The sequence below is a fragment of the Cygnus atratus genome, chromosome Z, assembly GCF_013377495.2.
Source record: "Cygnus atratus isolate AKBS03 ecotype Queensland, Australia chromosome Z, CAtr_DNAZoo_HiC_assembly, whole genome shotgun sequence".
NCBI lineage: Eukaryota > Metazoa > Chordata > Aves > Anseriformes > Anatidae > Cygnus > Cygnus atratus.
In genome coordinates, this window is record NC_066396.1 from 50163968 (window position 1) to 50184408 (window position 20441).

Sequence of the window (20441 nt, forward strand, 5' to 3'; positions counted from 1 at the left end):
GGTGCAAGAAACTTTGACTGCACCTGCAGTAGTACTGTTGGGCTTTACACGTAAACAATCTTTTGGTCTTTGGAGCTTCAAGTTAAAATCTCAGTCTGTGAAAAGAAACTTAATGTTTTCGTATTCTTCCAGATAACTTGTAATACACATTCCAGCATGTCTGGATACCTCTTTCCTTTCCTTTTTCCTTCTGTCACTTTTTTTACTTTTAGTTATCTGAGAAGACATAAGAAATTCATGGGCAGCAGTTTTTAGTTAACACAATACGAAATCGTGGAGGCTAAAAGCATGACAAAATTCATATAGAAATAGGATCCTTATATGTTTATCAAAATATTTTAACTTTTTGTTGTAAATGACAACAAATGGTAGATGGGATGTTAAATGCTGTGTTTCAAGTCTTGAGTTAGTGGGTGTTAGGCACCAGGAGAAAACTTAATGTGGCAGGCGGATTATCCCATGTCAATTTACGGCAGGTTTTTTACACCTTCACCTGAATCATCTGGTTCTGGCCAGAGGTACAGGAAGAAAAACAAAGTAGATTACTATTGGACCATATCCAACACTAGGATTCCTACGTTTCTAATTCCTGTGGCAGTCTCTCTGTCAAATAACTTTTTAAAAATTACAACTAGAATTAGAATTAACTTTTTTTTAATTTTTTTTCCAAAAGGAATTAATGAAAAAGATCTCAAGAACCCTGATAGTTGAATAGCCCCATGTAGTCTGTGTGAATACAGAATACATGTTTCTATGAAAGACTAGATGTGCTGTAGTACGGTGAAATTTAGAAGTCCAGTATGTTGTTTCCAGTTGCTTTGATTTTTATTTTTTTTTATATTGATGCCAAGAAAAAGTGCTTCTTATTAAATTTAATGATATTAACTGTTTTGATTGTTGATAAGGGTTGTCATTCTTCAAGTCATGGTGCATAACAAATAGAGTTTTCTGAGGTTAAAAAATGTGTAACACATATGCTGAAAATCACTTTCTTTCACCAAGGCAGTTACCCTTTCTAAGCAACAAATGATTTGTAACATATGTTCTAACATATGTTCTTTCTGTCAAAATTATTCCAGCAGCAATGCTGGGGCAGGAGCAAATGAAGAAACGCCAAACAATAAGACAAGAAAAACAATATGGAAAAGATGATTGATTCATAAATGCAGGGATTTTAAGGTCAGATGAACCATTAAAATAATCTAGTCTGATTGTTTAAAAAAGACCACAGAATATCACACAGTAAATAGTGAATGAAATCCATGTCTTCATTTGAAACTAAAAATTATCATCGGACTCACACCTAGTCTTAATATATTTACTTCACTTAAGTAAAAATATATTATGTGACATTCTTCTGACTCTGCATAGTATTTCTAGTTTTCCAGCATCCCTTTTGAAATGCAGCTGCCATATCTGTGCAAAGAACTACTATTGCTCAACGATTACTTATCGTGTTACTTCCCAGTTTCTATCTCGTAATGATGTGCTTCTGGATTTCTGTTTCTGTACCCTACAACATATAAGCCACATATTCACTTAGGAGCTCAGGATCTGTTGTCTGTATGCCATTATCCTGAAATATCATTTGGGATCTCAGTATTTTGGGTTGAATTTATTTTTATGTGTAAAATTACCTGGAAGTTCAATGACAGTTTCATTTGTTCTTCTAAAGTTAGCAGTCAGATTTTTAGATGCCATCCTGCAGATTTACTCTGACAGAACTTTCTTGGTTATACAACTTGAACATTAGGATTTATGCATTCTCTGTTTATTAAGGCACATTTTGGCACATACATGTAGGTTTACAGAGCATATGCTTCCTACACACTTGGACAGTCCCTTGCACTACTGGGCACCTTACTTTTGATAATGATTATATTTTATTATAAGACCCTTACTTTTATGCTAGTGGCTTGTAAATGGTCTTTCCAGGTTTACCTACCAGGTTTATCTCTTTAGTCTTTTTCAGCTTCACATTTTTGAAAATCTTACTCTTGAGGAGTCTAAAATCAATCTGAATTTTCAGGAAAGATTCAGTCTTTCTGACTGATCTGACTGCAGTCATCTATTGGGCAAAAATTCTGCAATGTGCAAATTACAGACCAACAGTCAGCTCTCAATACATAGAGTAGACCATGAACTTTCCCAGAATCTGCCTGTTACTTGTATTTCAGTCATTAATGAGAAAATGAAATGAGTGAAATACTTTTAATCATTTGTATTACTACCATATTGGTAGCGTACATAACTTATTTGACATTAGAATGGGAGTCTGCTCATTGAACACTTAGTGGTAAAAGCTTTTTCCATGCATATAAAGCTCATTACATTCTCTGTGTGACACAGGGAATGCTTTTACTGATGATATTAGGCAATAAATTATCATACAGCCAATTGCTAAAGAGCACAGTAGTGTTTTCCAAGAATGAAATAGTGTTGTCATTGAATTCAATAGCGAAATTCCCATTTGCTTTCACCAGGGCTAGGATTTAATTCCATTTATTTCAGTTCTTAAATTCTGAACAGTTCTGTTTTTCTTCTGATTGCAGGCTGACCGTTGCTGATGATTTGCAGGTTAAATGTGGTCTATCACATATTTCCCTCAATTTTTGTGATAACTGAGTAAACTTTATATGAAACAGCTATACAGTCATAATCTGTGATGGAGTCTTTTCCTTACACTTACTCCTTAAATGAAATCCAGACAAGATTACAATGAGCTTGTGGAATTTAAATCTTTGATAGATGGAATTTGTATTTCAAATATTTGTCATTCACATATATTGCTTGATGAAATTCAAGCTGAAGATGGCAGATGTCTGTCTTCTGCTATCAGACATCACAGTCTGTATTTCATGTCAGAAGTTCAGCTATCTCTGATTTGGCAGGATCTTGGAGTTGATTAAACTGAGGCTATTGAGAAGCTGCTTGTCTTCCAGTATGTTGGATGAAAGATCACTGAAAACCTTTTTAATGGATAGGATTTTCTTTCTGTAATGTCAGTATTTTATTTAAAGTACTATTTTGGTGGCTTGATGGACACAGGAGTAGCTCAAATGCATAACTCTGAAGACAATATTCTAATGAAAGTCAAGAAACATTAAAATTCACGTTCTTTAGAGAGTATTAAAGATCTTTTAATCTCCTTGTTTTGTTAGGCATTTTTCTTATTTATACTTACATGCATGCATAACCTTGTTTATGTGAAGAGTCCAGTTGAAATTAGTTTCAAACGCGTTGAAAAAGCTGCATGCAGAAGTCTTTCGCAAATGTATATCTGAATGAGCTTTGTCAAAGACAGGGAAAAGATATTTTTCTTTGAGCTAGAATCACAGAATCATAGAATCTCCTGAGTTAGAAGCGACCCACAGCGATCACTGAGTTCAACACCAGGGTTGGCACAGGACCACCCGAAAAATCAGACCATATGTCTAAGAGTGTTGTCCAAACGCTTCTTGAACTCCGGTAGGCTCAGTGCCATGACCACTGGGGAGCCTGTCCCAGTGCCTGACCCCCCTCAGGGTGCAGAACCTTTCCCTAACACCCAGCCTGACCCTCCCCTGTCCCAGCTCCATGCCGTTCCCTCGGGTCCTGTCGCTGTCCCCAGAGAGCAGAGCTCAGCGCCTGCCCCTCCGCTCCCCTCGTTAGGGAGCTGCAGGCCGCCATGAGGCCTCCCCTCAGCCTGCTCTGCTCTGGGCTGAACAAACCAAGTGTCCTCAGCCGTTCCTCATACATCTTCCCCTCTAGACCCCACATCATCTTTGTAGCGCTCCTTCAGACACTCACTGATAGTTTTATGTCCTTTTTATACTGTAGTGCCCCAAACTGCACACAGTACTTGAGGTGAGGCTGTACCAGTGCAGAGTAGAGCTAGCTTTTACTTTAAAAGCCTTATGTCTTAGTGAAAGAGTGCTTTTAATATGAAGTCTTTTGGGAAGACCATTTTTTCCTGTTGCAAAGATGTCAAAGCCTTGATTTTTATTCTTCAGGGTAAAAGTATCAGATTCTAGAAGGCATTAATTGTCCCATTTGTAGCTTGCTTGTAAGCCCAGTTACAAACTAGTGAAAAGGCAGAAAGTCTAAGTGTTTTACACATTAACACACTGGAATCTATTTTCAGTAGGAAAAAAACAGGCGAATAGGACAGGATAACAACGAGAACAGCCACAACCCCACTGTTATGCCTTTATTCACGTGACTGAGTCTGAGTGGAAGCTTTGCACTTTCTTCTTTCCCCCTGCCCCACCTCTTAAAGTTTCCATAAGGATATGAAATCTGGCGTAGAGCAACCATCTGTTTCTCGTTTGTTCCTAGGGAATTTGAACTAATTGTTGTTCCCAGTTTGCCTTGCCTCATAAGGTCAAAAAATCTTTCTTTTTACAGGTTGCACCCTAATAAGTGAACCATTTATGGGAATTCAACTAGGAATATATTTTCATATAGTTTGTATGCTGTATTCAGTGCACCGAATATAGCACATACATAGCACATGTAACATGATCATATGGCTCATGTTACTCCTCTGAAAATAAATAATGGTATACCAATTGGTCCTCCATAGGTAGCACTACTTTGTACTAAGTATTCCAGCAGGAATGTGGATTCTGTGGCAAGTTTCAGGCATGGCCTTGATCAAAGTGGAGTAAACAAATGTGTGGCTTTTGTGTTCTGGGTCTTCTTCCCATGAATCATCATGAATTTTCTTAGGAGCAAGACATAGAGTTCCCAGTCCTCAATTGCTTTATCTGCTCTCTTGTTTGTTTGCTTATTTGTGTGTTTGTTTTTAAAACTCTTTCTTACTGATTTTACTGGATACATTGTCAATGCACTGGTCAGTTTTGGGGTCCAGCTGCCTTTCATTACTTGCATCTGTGAGAAAGAAAGGAACTGAAAGATAAGATAATCTTGCAAAAATAATTACATTCAGTGGAAAGTGTTGTGCTACTTTTGTATGCAGTAAAATAACTTAAATTGCTGGTTCCTCCTACCGTTTTCTTAGTACAGGTGTCTAATGGATTAAAAAAAGATTCCTGCTTTATTGAGTAGTACACTGTCTAATATAATAATACAGTGATCTTTCCTCTTTTCCAGATTACAGAACAGGCCCATGTTTCACACAAGTTAACAACCAGATGTGTCAGGGCCAGCTAACTGGAATCGTTTGCACGAAAACCCTCTGTTGTGCAACCATTGGGCGTGCATGGGGTCACCCCTGTGAAATGTGCCCTGCTCAGCCTCAGCCATGTCGTCGTGGTTTCATCCCTAATATTCGCACTGGAGCATGTCAAGGTAAGCCTTCTAGTTTAAATTGTGTGTGACTGTATGACTATATTCATATGGAACACCTTGCATCCATTTAAAACAAGATCACTGTTTTCCCTGTGTGCTCTGTACCTTAATTTTGATAAAATTCTGATAGCTTCACTGCTTCCAGAGTTTAGCTGGTGTACAGATAGTACAAATCTCACATGCCTGGAAAAAATGAGTGCCAGTCAAGAAGCTGTAAATATAGAGCATGAAAAGGTCAGAATGTCTGTTGAGCACAACCATCAGCTACTGCAGTAGTGCACCAATTAGGTAACAGGAATGTGTTGTTCTGGCCCTTAACTAATACATATGTCATTCATTCTTCTGAAAAATTGACTGTTTCTTGCTATTGAGTAGTTTCCTTTTTGAAAGGGATTGGCAGTTATTATATAGACATTTTTAAATCTCAGTATTTATATAAAACACATGGTGAACCTCCTATGGGATAACTCTGTGTGCAATTATATGCGGTGCCTAAAGGAAAGATAGGGAGGGTCTCTTTATCAGGGACTGTGGTGACAGGGCAAGAGGCAGCAGTTTTAAACTAAAAGAGGTAGGTTTAAAGTAGATTTGAGGAATAAATCCTTTACTCTGAGGGTGGTGAGGCACTGGAACAGGTTGCCCAGAGAAGCTGTGGATGCCCCATCCCTGGAGGTGTTCAAGGCCAGCCTGGATGGGGCTTTGAGCAACCTGGTCTAGTGGGAGGTGTCCCTGCCCATGGCACGGGGGGGTGGAATTAGATGTTCTTTAAGGACCCTTCAAACCCAAACTATTTTATGACTTCATGATTCTATGATTACTTGTACAGGGCTAGAAAAATGCACTAATGAGGAAAGGCTGCAGTACTCTATTTTTAGGTTCACAAAATGTAGTCTAAGAAACAGAAGAACTTGAAAGATAGGTACCTGAAAGAGGTACCTGTTTTGCTGTTTAGTTACATTTTAGAACAAACTGTGTAAAGAATGCAGTAACAAAGGATAATAGACCTTCTGAAGTGAATATTTTTCTGTTACAGTTTGGTGCACGTGGTCCATTGATAGACTTCATTGTCTTAGAACCTTCCCAAAGAACAATGGAAACCAGGCAGAAACCAGAATCTATTTCTATTTTGCATAATTTGGACCTAAGACACCAGCAATGAGTTTCTTGATTCAGTTGTCAAGCCTCAGGATATTTTTATGAGTGTTTTGTCTATTAACAGCTCAAGAGTAAGTTTAGCATTAGGGCTGAAATAAATGTTGTAAATCAACATGGTTTCTCTGAGTTCTGATTATAACTCAGATAATGAAATAAAGTAATGAAGAGGACAAAATCCTGTTTAATCAATCAGCTCCCATTCAGTCTGGAAATAAATCAGCAGAGATTCAAATAATTTTGGATGACACATTTTTGTTTGTTTTCTCATTTCAAAAGGTGTCTGTGTACTGGTCTGCCTCTGTGTATCCATATGTTATGTCTTAAAAAATCTGTGTGAGAAAGCACATCTGGGATACTGCAGGCATTACATGCATAAGTAGATTTCTGTGGCATAGCTGAGATAATTTTTAGCAAAGTGATGAAGTTGAATAGAATGATCTGTTCTAAATATTTATGTAGATGAGTCCTTGTAATTCTAGAATACATTCTACTTTAAAGTGCTATTTACAAAACAGCAAAAAGCACATAATACCAGGATTTGTTTGTGTGTATGTGTTAGCAAGAATTTCTGTTACAAAATTCAGAAAAACATCCTGATTCAGGCACATTCTGACGCTCAAGGTAGTATAAAAGATTTCAGGAAAATTACAATTTTGCTTCTACAAGAAAGGCTAGATAATGTCCTTCTATCACTTTTATTTCACTATTTCTTATCTTTCAGTGTCTGTCTCCCCTTCCCCTCTGCACTCTCTCCCCTCCCTCCCCCACTGTGTATTGCAACATTAATTTTAGTGTTCCTTTCCCCTGTATTGCCTCATAGTTCATTGGCTTAAAACTGCACAAATCTAACAAGATCAGCTGTTTGGCTGGATTTCTACTTCAGGGTTCCTTCATAAGAGTTCTTGGTAAGGGTTCTTTACTAACTTACATTGAAAAAATTGAAAGAAAATGAAGATAGTGTAAGAATTTTATTTCTTTTAAATTAAAAAATAGATATAACATAATTTGGGGATTTTTCTTCTTTAGTTTTCATTCTCACAGAGTTATGGTTGACCTGAAACTACAATGGAAGCTACTAGCTCAAATTCAGTTATGTGGAAATCTTCCAGCATTGTCTTAGCCAAGGCGTCTATTTTATTTAAAATACTTAGATTAGTTTCAAGCAACAATAAATCCTTTCATTTTTCTTCATTGCAATTGTTTGCTTTTCTGTTTTCTGTGCATACACTGCTTAAAGCATCCAAACTGTATGAAAGAGGACAAATATTTGATTGCATTTCTTCGTATATGTCATAAATAGGCCTCTGTCTGCATTTAACAGCTTATGCTATACTCTTCATCTTGAAATGATTAGTACGTTTTAGACATTCTTTTCATAACAATGTCATAAACAGAAACAGTGTACTGAAGGCGTGCATGTTGGTTGCACTCTCAAACTCCATTGTGTGATGAAAATATTGGCCAGATATAATGAACTCTTAAAACTTCTTGGCCAAACTGAGCCTGGCATAGCTTCTGGGGCTTCATTTAAATTATGTGAGAGATCAGTAGAGGTCTTTAGCACCCCTGCCCACAATACTGTGTTTTATTTTTCTGCCAGTTTATTGCATGCGGCAAATATTTTTAAGTTACGCAGTTAACATCATTGCTGAATTCCACCGGGAAGCATAAAAGCACTGTAGTAGTCTACTTTATGTGATAGATGAACAAAGTAAGTTTTAAAAGCCATCATTTTTGCTACATTTTTGGCATGTTACTTCTATATAGGAAGATCCGATTGTATTTATGTCAGCAGGAGTTAGTACATGATGTTACAAGATGGTGGTAAGGCATAGATGATTAAAAGTTAGAATTTCTCGGTGGGAGAGGAGAGACAAAAAAAATCTTTGTTCCACAAAATCATTACATTGTCTTTCAAGCTTCTCTTTCAAATTCTGACTCCTGGTAATCCCTGCTGACCTAAGTTCTATGTTTGCAGGCTGGTAGTATGTTGTATACTCCATCCTGAATTATCATTCCATACTACTGCAGGAAGGGACTGGACATAGAACTTGTCATTGTAGAGAGTGTTTACTTTCCAAACTCCTTGTTAAGGTGTGTAGTCTCTAGAAATAAGCTACAAGGTTTTGCTACAGTTATTTAAGAAAATTTTAAAGGGAGCCTGGACAGGAAGACAGAGAATTTAATCCAAGTAGGAGAAAGCGTGGTAGATCTGAGAGCTATGCATAAGTGGAAGTCTCAATAATGATAACAGGTATGGCTATGCAGAGCTAAATTGTGACAAAGAAAATAAAGGGATCAAAATGGAGCAAATGTGAAGTATTAGCAATTCAGGAAATAATTGTTCTCTGCTATCTGTGGAGGCATCATTTAGTTAAATATAGCCTAATATGAGCTAAATGTGAGCCAGCAATGTGCATTTGCAGCCCAGAAAGCCAACTGTATCTTGGGCTGCATCAAAAGCATGGCCAGCAAGGCGAAGGAGCTGATTCTCTCCCTCTACTCTGCTCTCGTGAGACCCCACCTGGAGCACTGCGTTCAGCTCTGGAGCCCCCAGCACAAGAATGACATGGGCCTATTAGAACAAGACCAGAGGAGGGCCACAAAAATGATCAGAGTGCTGGAGCACCTCTCCTACAAAGACAGCCTGAGGGAGTTGGGGTTGTTCAGCCTGGAGAAGAGAAGGCTCCTGTCAGACCTTATAGCAGCCTTCCAGTACCTAAAGAGGGCCTATGGGAAAACTGGGGAGGGACTCTTTGTCAGAGGGTGTGGACAAGGGGTAATGGCTTTAAACGATTTAGATTAGAAACAAGGAGGAAATTCTTTACATTGAGAGTGGTTAGGCACTGCAACACGTTGCTCAGAGTTGTGGATACCCCATTCTTGAAAATGTTTAAGGCCAGGTTGGAAGGAGCTTTGAGGAACCTGGTCTAGTGGGTGGGAGTTGTCCCTGCCCATGGCATGGGGAGTTGGAACTGGATGATCTTTAAGATCCCTTCCAACCCAAACCATTCTATGATTCTATTCGGTGATTCTCTGATTCTAAATAGAAAGGTTAAATGAGAGTGGTAATAAATGTTTTCTCCATGGTTTTAGAAACAAACATACTAATGTTATGTCACCTTTTTAATGTTCTGCTAACATCAGATTTGCAGAGACATTCATTAAAGGAACACAACCCCCCTCATTATTTAGTAAAACTGTACCTTCAACATATACCAGTTGGACCAGACCGACTCAGTCAATAGTTCAAATGTTTGGCTTTTTTGAAGTGGATGCTCACATCAGCTGGTAGCCCAGCCTGAGCTGGGTGAGAGCTAATGAGTGATTTGAAATCGGTATTACTTGCAAGCCTTAGTATTGGAAAATATATCATAATTGTGGTATGCATTAATTATCATTCTGACAAGATTTGACTAGTTAATATGAAGTTGTTCCTATTCTTCACAGGATGTGCATGTTGCTATCTTACTGTATCTTAAGCTCTTTAGGTGGAAAAAACAGGTGAAAAGTTGGGTGATAAAGCAGCCTTCCTTTGTAGTCAGTTCACTTCATCTCTGTCTTACCCATACATAAGTTAGTATGTAAGTCTTCCTGACTGAATAAGGCGTTTCCAGACTGATTATGTTTGCTTAGTAATGTGCTTGTAGAGAACATTATGGTAATGTTATTACCATAAACAGCTAATGGGAAATTAAAGAAGCAAAACAAAACAAAACAAAAATTTTTTTTTTGTTGTTTTTTCAGCTGTTTCTGTTTAGCCATTGCTTAAAAATTGGGAATTCAGGCAAGAGGAACTCTAACTTGAAATACTGTATTGCCACTGCTGCATGGCCTTAGGAACAGCATAATGGCAGAATTCCTGTCTTAGACATTTTCTCAGTTCCTCCCTGCATTCCTCAACTGTCCATTTCTGAGCTACACCATTTGCCTTCTGACAGTTAATTTTTTATATTATTATTATTATTTGCATTAAAGAGAGAAAAACAGTCCATGGCTGAATAGCTTTTGAAAATACAAAGGTTCTTCTTTCTGTTAGCGTTGCTGGTGTTGTTAAGTATATATAATAATTATACGATATAATATGAAAAAGAATCAATCCTGTAGCAGTAATACAGTGTACTGAATGTTACAGGCACTGACGTAGTACAAAAGTGAGAAGGTAGTTAAATTCCAAGTTTGCAGTCAAGAACGACAGATGGTAATTTTTAGATAACTCAGTGTTTGGAATTAATGTGTCAGATTTACTGATGATATTAACAGTGTCAGCCAGGATCCCATCCTACTGTCATGAAAATTAGTATTAGAAAAAAAATTAAGTAAGCTTGGTATTACTTCTGTTGTGTTTTCAAATTTGTGGTATTTCTGGTAATTAGAATGTTGTAGAAGAACTTGTAGAAGAAGTTTTCCAACATATTGACAATTATTTTGCTTTTTGGTTCCCACATGCAAAATTAATTGCACAAAATCTCCCCATACATATTTATAGGTAAAAATCAAGAGAAAATTCATAGTTGGGTAATTATTATTACTCCTATCTTAAATAAGATGCACTCCCTCCTGAAGTACGGTATAAAAACTGAGAGGATTTATATTTCCTGAACATTTTTGTTAGTTTTCTGAGTAGCAGTCCACTCATAAGGAAGGGAAGCTGAATTTGTCTGTGTACATGTTTACAGGTAGTTGTGCAAATCCTGCAGGCAGTTACTATTTACTGAGGAAACTTTCTGCAAAAATAAAGAACCTTTTTTCACTTGCCAGGCATTGTCAAGCCTATGAACACATGGAAATGTTCTGCCTAATCTGTAGCATCTTGAACTTCTGTGCACAGAACTGCATCTAAAGAGTTATTCATCTTATCTTGTGTTTATGGCAAAAAGCTTATTGTTTTAATATGGCTGGGGTTTAAAAGTGAGATTGAATATGTAGTTAATAATGATAAAACTTGTGTGGCTTAGTCTTAATTGTCAGAGATATATGAAATAAATAAAAACACGCTTGATTTCAAATTTGTTGTATTTTGAGAAAAAAAAAAAAGTATTCTTACATCTTCAAATGGCATTTAGGAAGCAGTTCATAAAATGTGCCCATTTAAGAAAATTGTTTCTCCTTTTGGCCTTTTCTCAGTTTTAAAACGCTAATGGACTAACATGAGATGGTGATAGACAAAAAAAAAAAAAAGGGCTTTAGACTTGTATATATATATATATGTTTTGTGTATATAGATATATATTAGACTAACAGTGAAGTTGAGCGTACTCATTCTCTTTGCACTTAAATAAAACTTAAAATAGTTAACAAATAAGCAATTCACAAATTAAGATTGATATTAGCACAGAAAGGTGAAATAGCTGATGTGATTCAAGATTTGCAGGATCTCACTATACACAATGAGACATTTGTGTTTTCATCACTGGACAAGCATTACACTGTGGTGCATAATTGGGACTGGCTTTTCAGACTTCAGCAGAACTTGATGTTTATTTGTTCTTTTAACACTGTACGGTTAATACTGAAAGAAATAAAGGGGATCACTAAATCTTAAAATTTTCTATTTAAGGCTTCAGTGATACCTTTTCTGGAAATTATTTATTTCCTGCTGTTACTGCCATTAATTTATTATTACTTGACATCTTCAACTTACAAAACTGTGAAAGAAGTGGTTAAAAATAACCACTGATCTGCTGACATGGTTGGATTAATTTAAATAAACATTAATAAATGACAGAAGGCACTGGCGTACCCTGTGTTTTGAATGCATTTTGAGGCTCAAAGGTCAAAAGGCAAACACCATATTAGTTTAACTCAGAACAGAGCTACTGGGTGGGCTGGGTGTGATTAAATGATGAAACTGATATTCTGTCTAGATGTTGCTAAATCACGTTCAGATTCATTACTGTACTTCAGAGCATAAAAGTTTGCTTTCTGGGTAAACAAGATTGCACCAAGCACTAGTTACTTTAAAGAAAAATGTTTCCAAAAAGTTCATGCCTCCAGTATAGTCCTTAATCCATTTACAGTCTCTGTTGTGTTGGGACTCTGTACTGTGCTAACTATATCAGCACCAACTGAGGAACAAAATGCAAACTTTTCCAGCAAATGTACCTAAAAACAAGTCCAGTTGTTTAAAAAAAAATAAAATGTTGCCTTCTTTCTTGTGTATGTGTGATTATATCTGCTTGAATGAAAAAGCAAGGGAATGGACCGGGCAACTGAAGGCTATATCTATAGCACAAACTCCAGGAGTAATAAAAACCGGGGAAGTGCTATACTCTAATAATTTAGGTGTAATTTCAGCATCTCCTGAGGTCTTCCAGATAATGAACGTCCTCTGAAACAGAGAACTGCATTCTGCTATCAATACGTTTCTGTGGAGAACTAGAAATATGAGTTGATTTTTACATCTTCTGTGAGATGGCAAACAGTTTAACAAGGAAGATTACCTAAAATCTTTTTCACAAAAGAGTTTCTGCAAGTTTTGGAACAAAACTTCCAAGCCTTCTCTCCTCTATGAATATTTGGATGCATGTGAAATTTTGCTGTGAGGGAATTAGTTCAATTGATTAATTCTGAATTCTGATAGCATAGCTTAATGAAATTTTTAAATAGCTAGAGCTACTGAGAAGCTAAATTTTCACATATCTATCAAGCATTAGTCTGGGGCCAGTTCTGCCTTTCTTTGAATACAAAGAGCTTCACTGTCTTTTAGCACTGGTTATTTCATAGAGGCCTCAGGCCTCTGTGATCTTCCATATTATTTTCACAGCCCATTAGCACTTATACAAAGATTCTTAGGATAGTTTTGTATAAAACAAACTTACAGAAATGTAGAATGTTTTATATATAAACAAATGAAGAGTGGAGAAAAAATACAATTTGAATGGGAAACAGCACATACTGAAATACAACAGGAAAATACTGAAAGTAAGCTGTAAAGCCAAAATGGCAAATACATTTTCTAAGAGCATTAATTTACTGTTGAAAATTCAGCCTAAAGAAATCTATGAAATTCTAGCCTTAGTTATTACTTCAGTAAATGAAGTCTGTGCAGATCATTTGCAGTACAACTTGTCCTGGCTGAGTAGCACCTATTTTGTATTGACATCAATAGTTTGATTTCTGTCCATAAAATGGATGTCCTGCAAGAATTATCATATCTAGTAAAAGTGGGGAGTGGGGTAGTCCAGGTGTACAGGTAGGGGTCCTTTAAAACTAAGAAGCTGTTTTTTGTAATGACCAATGCAAGCAACAATCTGAGGGCATGGGATACCAACAGTATGTTGTATATATTTAAAAGCTGTGTGAGTCATAAGTCAATATATGGAAAATTTTGAGTTTATATGGAATCAAAAACAACATGCATGAAGGTCATGATCATGTTACTGCTGTTACTGCCTTATTCTGTAGTGGTGCTGAAGTGGAGAAATATGCTGGGCTTTGTTGTGGTTATTTTTACAAATAATTTCAAAGATGACTGCCTATATGCAAGAGCCATGATGCATTTTTGTATGTTATTTCAAATAATCTTTTTTGTGTTTGTAGATGTTGATGAATGTCAAGCTATCCCTGGAGTCTGCCAAGGAGGAAACTGCATTAACACAGTAGGTTCCTATGAGTGCAAGTGTCCTGCTGGTCACAGGCAGAATGAGGCAACTCAAAAATGTGATGGTAAGTGATGTTGTCAGACAACAAACCTAAAAAGTGATTAAATAAAGCATTAGAACTGTTTGGTAATGAAAGAAAAGGTAATGAATAGTTGCAGTGTCCGATCTGAACAGACATAACAGCATTGTATAGTGCCTTGTGTTTTTTCTTGTGTCACAATATTGTCTTCCTATTTTCCTATTCATGTTTTGCATTAGACATTTTTTGTGTCTGATTTGTGGGTAAAGATGGCATTCAACTTGTTTCAAAATGTTAAAGTATTGATAAAGAATGAGTCTATGAGCTCTGTATTACAGTAACTGGGTTATTAGGATTTTGTTTGTTTTCTCAAGAATGTCCATATGTTCTAGCACAGGTAGGTATTGTCAGCCTACTGACTATGGTATGAAAAGTAAATGTGATAATGGCTGTAAGAAATTTCTCCTGTGTATAGTCTGTGTTGAAGAGCCTAGTTAAGTAAAAAAATACATAGGAAATGTCTTTCTTTGGAGACAAAAAAATCAAATAGACCTTGTTTACTCAGTAAATATACTGGTATAATTAAGAGCTGAAATTCTGTGTAGTTTAAAATAGTGTAATAGAAAATATCTGAATATTTGTGGGTTTGATGAAGACTTCTCTGAAAAACTACAACTCTGTCCCAAACAATGGGTAAAGATACTGTCATATTTAAGTTACATAGATAAGACAACTGGTTGTTCAGTGCTTTGGTTTGTGGTTAGGCAGCAATTCAGATATGTTACTAGATTACATTACACATCTATTCAGTTACAAACACACACATGGTTTTTACCCTATTCTTGAAATCACCTGAGTTTTCTGTAGTTTTGCCTGCAGTACAGAATTTACAGAAATACTAATAGCATAGGTTTGAAAATCGAATTTTCTATGTGAAATGAACCAGATTGCATCCGGTGTTGTTGCAAGTAATACTGAAGAGTAGATAAAACAAATATCCACAGTTATTTTCTCTGATTCTGTCCTTAGCTCACCTTTCTATCATTTTCTGTCCTTTGATATTGGCCAGTTTCAACTGCTGCTCTGTGCACAATAATATTCCTGTCATTAGTTATTTTAGGGAAGCCTGGGTATATCTTCTCAAACCCTGCAAGAAACAGTTAGCAGTAGAGCTTCAGCCAGAGAAACAGAACTGTGAAGTCTTTTCTTGCCATAATTGAGGAGAAATAGAAGCCACCTGTGTATATGCCATGCATGTACACATCTATATATATCTAGCTGTATGCAAGAGTGTGCCAGTTGTGCACAGAGGCTTAGGGCTCTACAGGGACCATAAAGATACACAGTAAAAGCAGGTCAATATGAACCGTGTTGGAAGCAAGGGAGTTTTGCTAGAACATTGGGAAAAAGACTGTCTCCATGCCTTTGCTACTGCTAATCCCCCAGTTGCTGTTGCATTTGCCTGAAGCTGGATCACTGACTCTTAAAACTTATAACTTCCTTTTTGTTTCCTTATTGGGTAGTAGCGGCAGCAGTAGAGGCTACCATTTTTGTGTCTTCTTGTCACTTGCCTTTCTACCCATAACATTTCTAACTCCAAAAGAAATTCTGGTAAATTATAAAAGAAAACAGAAAACTGTGATTAGCACTCATATATGATAATTGGGAACCAGATTAGGAAAGGGAAAGAACCACTCCCTTTGAGGAACTGTTGCCTGTTGTTCAGCTGGAGAGGCTCTTCTCTAGTGCAGTTAACTGAGAGGTGGTTTGCGTTGTCTTGCTCCAGCTTCGCTAATCAGGGCAGGGCTGCTTTAAAACCTGTTGCATATCAATATGTGAAAGAAGTCTCTCAGGGATGGAGCTGAAGTAGATCAACTTCTCTTAGCAAATTCTAGGGTTTCAGGGTAGGTTGTCAAAGGCTATAAGTTTTTCTTTTAAGTCAATGTATCCATTACTCAGAATGTTGTCGAATGATGGTATTTAAAAGTAAGCATTAGTATTAGATGAATCAAAACACAAAGTATGATGATGAAGATGTGTGGTAATAATCCAACATTTGTTTCTGTTATTTTTTTTCTGATAATGGATATTAATCATTTGGAAAGACAAATTGGCAGCTATCATTAACAGTTACATGCAACTTAGTTTTTGACTTGAAAAAATAAGCCTGGCATTTTATATCAAGTCAGACATGGTGCTGTACTGATGTTGATATATGACTTGCACACCAGAGCTAATTGTTTGCTGAATGAAACAGGAGAGGTGGTTACACAGGACAGTTATAACTTGCCTCAGTTATTGACAGCAAGACTGGCCTTCAAGTCTGAGAAACCAGGGGGAAAGGCTGGAGCAAGGAACGTGTACCCTTGGTAGAAAAGGGTCAGGATGGGGAAAACATAAGCAAACTGAACCATTCATAAGGCCATGGGCTCTGATGGGATGCACCTACAAGAGCTGAGGGAGCTGGCACATGTCATTGTGAGGACCCTCTCTATAATCTTTGGTCAATCATGACAACTGGGGGAAGGACCTGAAGACTGGAGGAAAGCAAATGTCACTCCTATGTTCAAGAAGGCCAAGAAGGAGGACCTGGGGAACTACAGGCCAGTCAGCCACACCTCGATCCCTGAAAAGGTGACAAAGCAGCTACTCCTGGAAACCATTTCCAGGCACATGAAGGAGAAGAAAATCGTCAGGACTCACAGATTCACCAAAGGGAAGTCATGCTTGACCAACCTGATAAGCTTCTCTAAGGAAAAGACGAGCCTGATGGACGAGGAGGGAGCAGTGGATATTGTCTACCTGGACTGCAGAAAGGCCTTTGGGGCCTAAGATGATGGGGTAGAGTGCACCCTCAGCAAATTCACAGAGGACATGAAACTGGAGGGAGTACCTGATTAAACAGAGGGTCATGCTGCTGACCAGAGGGACCTTGACAGGATGGAGAAATGGGCTGACGAGAATCTCATGAAGTTCAAGAACTTCATGAAAGTTCAAAGCTCTGAACCTGACTGGGGGGAACAACCCCAGACACCAGTGCATGCTGGGGACCACCCAGCTGGGCAGCAGTTCTGCAGAAAAGGCTCCCGGGTTCCTGGTAGACACCAAGTTGAACATGACCTAGCAATGCGCCTTTGCCACTAACAAGGCTAGTGGTATTCTTGGCTACTGTACACAAAGTATTGTCAGCAGGATGAGGGGGATGATCCTTCCTTTCTACTCAGCATTGGTAAGGCCACACCTGGAGTACTGCGTCCAGTTCTGGGTTTCCCAGTACAGGGAAGACAGACATACCAGAAAGAGTCCAATGGAGGGCTACCAAGATGATCAAGAGACTGGAGCACCTATTCTGTGGGGGGAGGCTGGGAGAGCCTGAACTGTACGGCCTAGAGAAGAGAGGACACAGCAGGGATCTTATCAATGTGTATAAAACCTACCTAGAGGATGGTGCAAAGAGGATGGAACCAGGCTCTTTTCAGTGGCATCCAGTGCCAGGACAAGAGGTAGTGGACACTAGTTGTAACACAGGAGGTTCTGTCTAAACATCAGGAAGCCTTCTTTACCGTGTAGGTGATGGAGTACTGGAATAGGTTGCCCAGAGAGATTGTGGAGTCTGCTTCCTTGGAGATCTTCAAAAGCTGCCTGCACATGGTCCTGGGCAACCTTCATTAGGTGTCCTTGCTTGAGCAGTGGGATTGGACCAGATGGCCTCCAGAGGTCCATTCCAAACTCAATCATTCTGTGTATTTTGTGAATTTGTATCTGACCAGCTCAGAGCACAGGCACAGTAAATGACTATTTCAACCGACCTTAAATCTAACTGACATGATGTATTTTGTTAGTATCTTAATGATATCATTAGCTCCTAAGCAATGTGCTTCTGCAAGAATGGTTACACAGCAGTTAGCAAGTAAATGAACATCTACTCTTTTCAATTTTCTTTGCATAATGATCTCTTTTTACCATCATTTTTATGTTATATGGGACATTAAATAAGTCTAGGTATGGTGATTTTGAAAAACTCTAGCAGTACAATTTTCTTTCAGTAGAATTCAAGCTTAAATTTACTGAGTATCAAAACATAAACTACCTAAAATTCAGAAACATTTGCTTGTAATCATACCACCAAATATATACAACTATCAGAAAAAGAAATGCAAGTGTTGAATGTTTTCCAAAGTGCAACTGTGATGTCTCACTCAGAAGAGTGGATTTGAAAATTCTAGAACTATAATCAACTTATCATTTCGAAGTTGAAGGAAAGACAGCTGTAATTACTAAACAAATGTATAGTGTATTTGATTGTGTAGGCAATTTATAGTTTAGAAATGTGTGTTTTGTTGTTGTTACTGATCTTAGATGCATGCTTTCAGTTGCAAAGCTTTTCACTGGAAAGCTTTTATTCAAAGTGGTATTCTCTGACTTACAGCTGTTTATTTTGGCAGCACTCTTTCAGCTTGAGAATGTTTAGAACTTTTTGTAGTATTGAATGTAATGATTACACTGATGTTAGAGAGTACTTTCGGCTTTTTTTGATGAATACTTAGTTATTCTTGTTTATTACAAGTGCACTTTTTTTTTTTTTTTTTAAATTCTGTCAGCCACAGTATATTTATTGGTATTCCATGAGACTTCTTGATCAGGAGTAGGGAAATTGAAATTATTCCCATGCCAGCTGCTGCAGTGTTAGTACAGACTTTTCTAATATGATAAATATATCATTAGAGCAAAGACAGCATTTAGACATCATTTGGACATCTGATATACTCCCTAGAAGAGCTCCATGTGAAGGACAAGCCATTACCTCCTCTGAGATGAAGTTAATACATCAAATAAATACATTCACAGAGTATAAAAGGCAGGTCATTCATGCTGCTTGTCAGATCCAGGCAATATTCTAAAATGGTAACTGTAGTATGATGTGTCAGATGAATCCTAGATTTATTGTGCTAAAAATTCACATCATCAGAATAAATTAGTGTTAAAATAAATCATATATTCAAGTATGAAAATATTGAGTATTTTCTGAAGTGTGTAAGTTTTTCTTAAGGTCTGTTGATCTGAAAAACTCACAATCCTTTGTCTGCTTTCAAAGAGAGTCTCAGAATTCAAAAACAGACTGGGAAAAAACTTCCATTACATTGGGTGCAACTAAACCAAACACCCATTTTCTTCACCTGAACCCAAGAACCAGAACACATATTCATCTACCTTCTTTTGCAGCTGCAATATTATGGTGAAGCTATGACACCATTGGAATAACTGTGATGCCATGCTGACCTGTGTGTGTAACTGGAGTTCTGCAATGAAGTGATGTAGTCTCTTTAGGGAAGACATGAGGAATGGAGGAGGACTGCCTTTCATAAAAGAAAATCTGCTCAAATGTAGAGTTCTTCTATGAAATAGATGTCAGGCTTGTGGGCCAGGATCAGAGGAGAGGCTAGTAAAGGTAACACTGCAGTAGAAGTTATTTTTACAGGCCACCAGGTCAGGATGAGAAAACAGACAAGTCTTCTTTAAGCAGTTCAAGGAAGCCTGTAGATAACAGTTACTGATTCTTCTTGGACAATCCCTGAAATCTGAGGGAATGGCAACACCATGGCACAAAAGCTGTCCAGGAGGTTTCTGGATGGTATCAGGGACAATTTCTACATGCAGATACCTGTTAGGCCTAGCAAGTGAGCAGGTGTGACAGTCTCTTAGATCTGCTACTCCCAAACAGAAAGGAATGTGTTGGGGACATGAAAATCTTATGTCAGCCTTGGAAATGAAGTAGTAGAGTTCAAGATCCTGGGGGGAGTGAGGAAGGAAAGCATCAGAGTACAGACCCTGGACTTAAGGAGAGCAGATTGTGACTTATTCATTGGACTGGTAGTTGTGATCCTGTGTGATCCTGTAGGGAAGCAGCTCTGAAAGGCACAGGAGCTCAAGAGATCTGGCTGTTCTTTGAGAACAACCTCTGCCAAGCACAAGCATGGTCTGTCCCAATACCCAGGAAAACAAGTAGACTTGTCAAGAAAGCAGGCTGGCTAAACAAGGAACTCATTACTATTTTTTAAGAAAATACATAAATCTAGGGTTTTTGGTTATTTTTTCCAGCTGTTTTGGAGAAGCAGACTTTTTAGCCTTGTTTGGTCTGTGTCACCAGATGCTGGTATGTACTAGTATTCTGGATGACAGCGTACACAAATAATTGCATGTATTTTTGTTGGCCGATTGTAGATCTGAACTCTGTATATGTTGTTTCTGTCTGGCATTTGGTGAAGTGCTTTGCTGACAAAAGTAGGACTTGCTCATTGATATGTGTCCTTCCTTATGAAAGTGGTAATTAATGCATTCTTTTGCATTCTACTTCTTTAACCCATCTAAAG

The 20441-nt window shown here is 37.7% G+C and overlaps 1 protein-coding gene across 2 annotated transcripts in view; it reads left to right on the top strand.

Moving 5' to 3' along the window:
* The window catches only part of FBN2 (fibrillin 2), a 182202-nt gene that overhangs the window by 39176 nt on the left and 122585 nt on the right, over positions 1-20441 (top strand). For both annotated transcript variants that reach the window (XM_035569387.2, XM_050716237.1), the window contains exons 6-7: positions 5095-5292; positions 13990-14115. In XM_035569387.2, coding sequence (XP_035425280.1) covers positions 5095-5292; positions 13990-14115 — 324 coding nt within the window. The remainder of the gene's footprint in view (positions 1-5094; positions 5293-13989; positions 14116-20441) is intronic.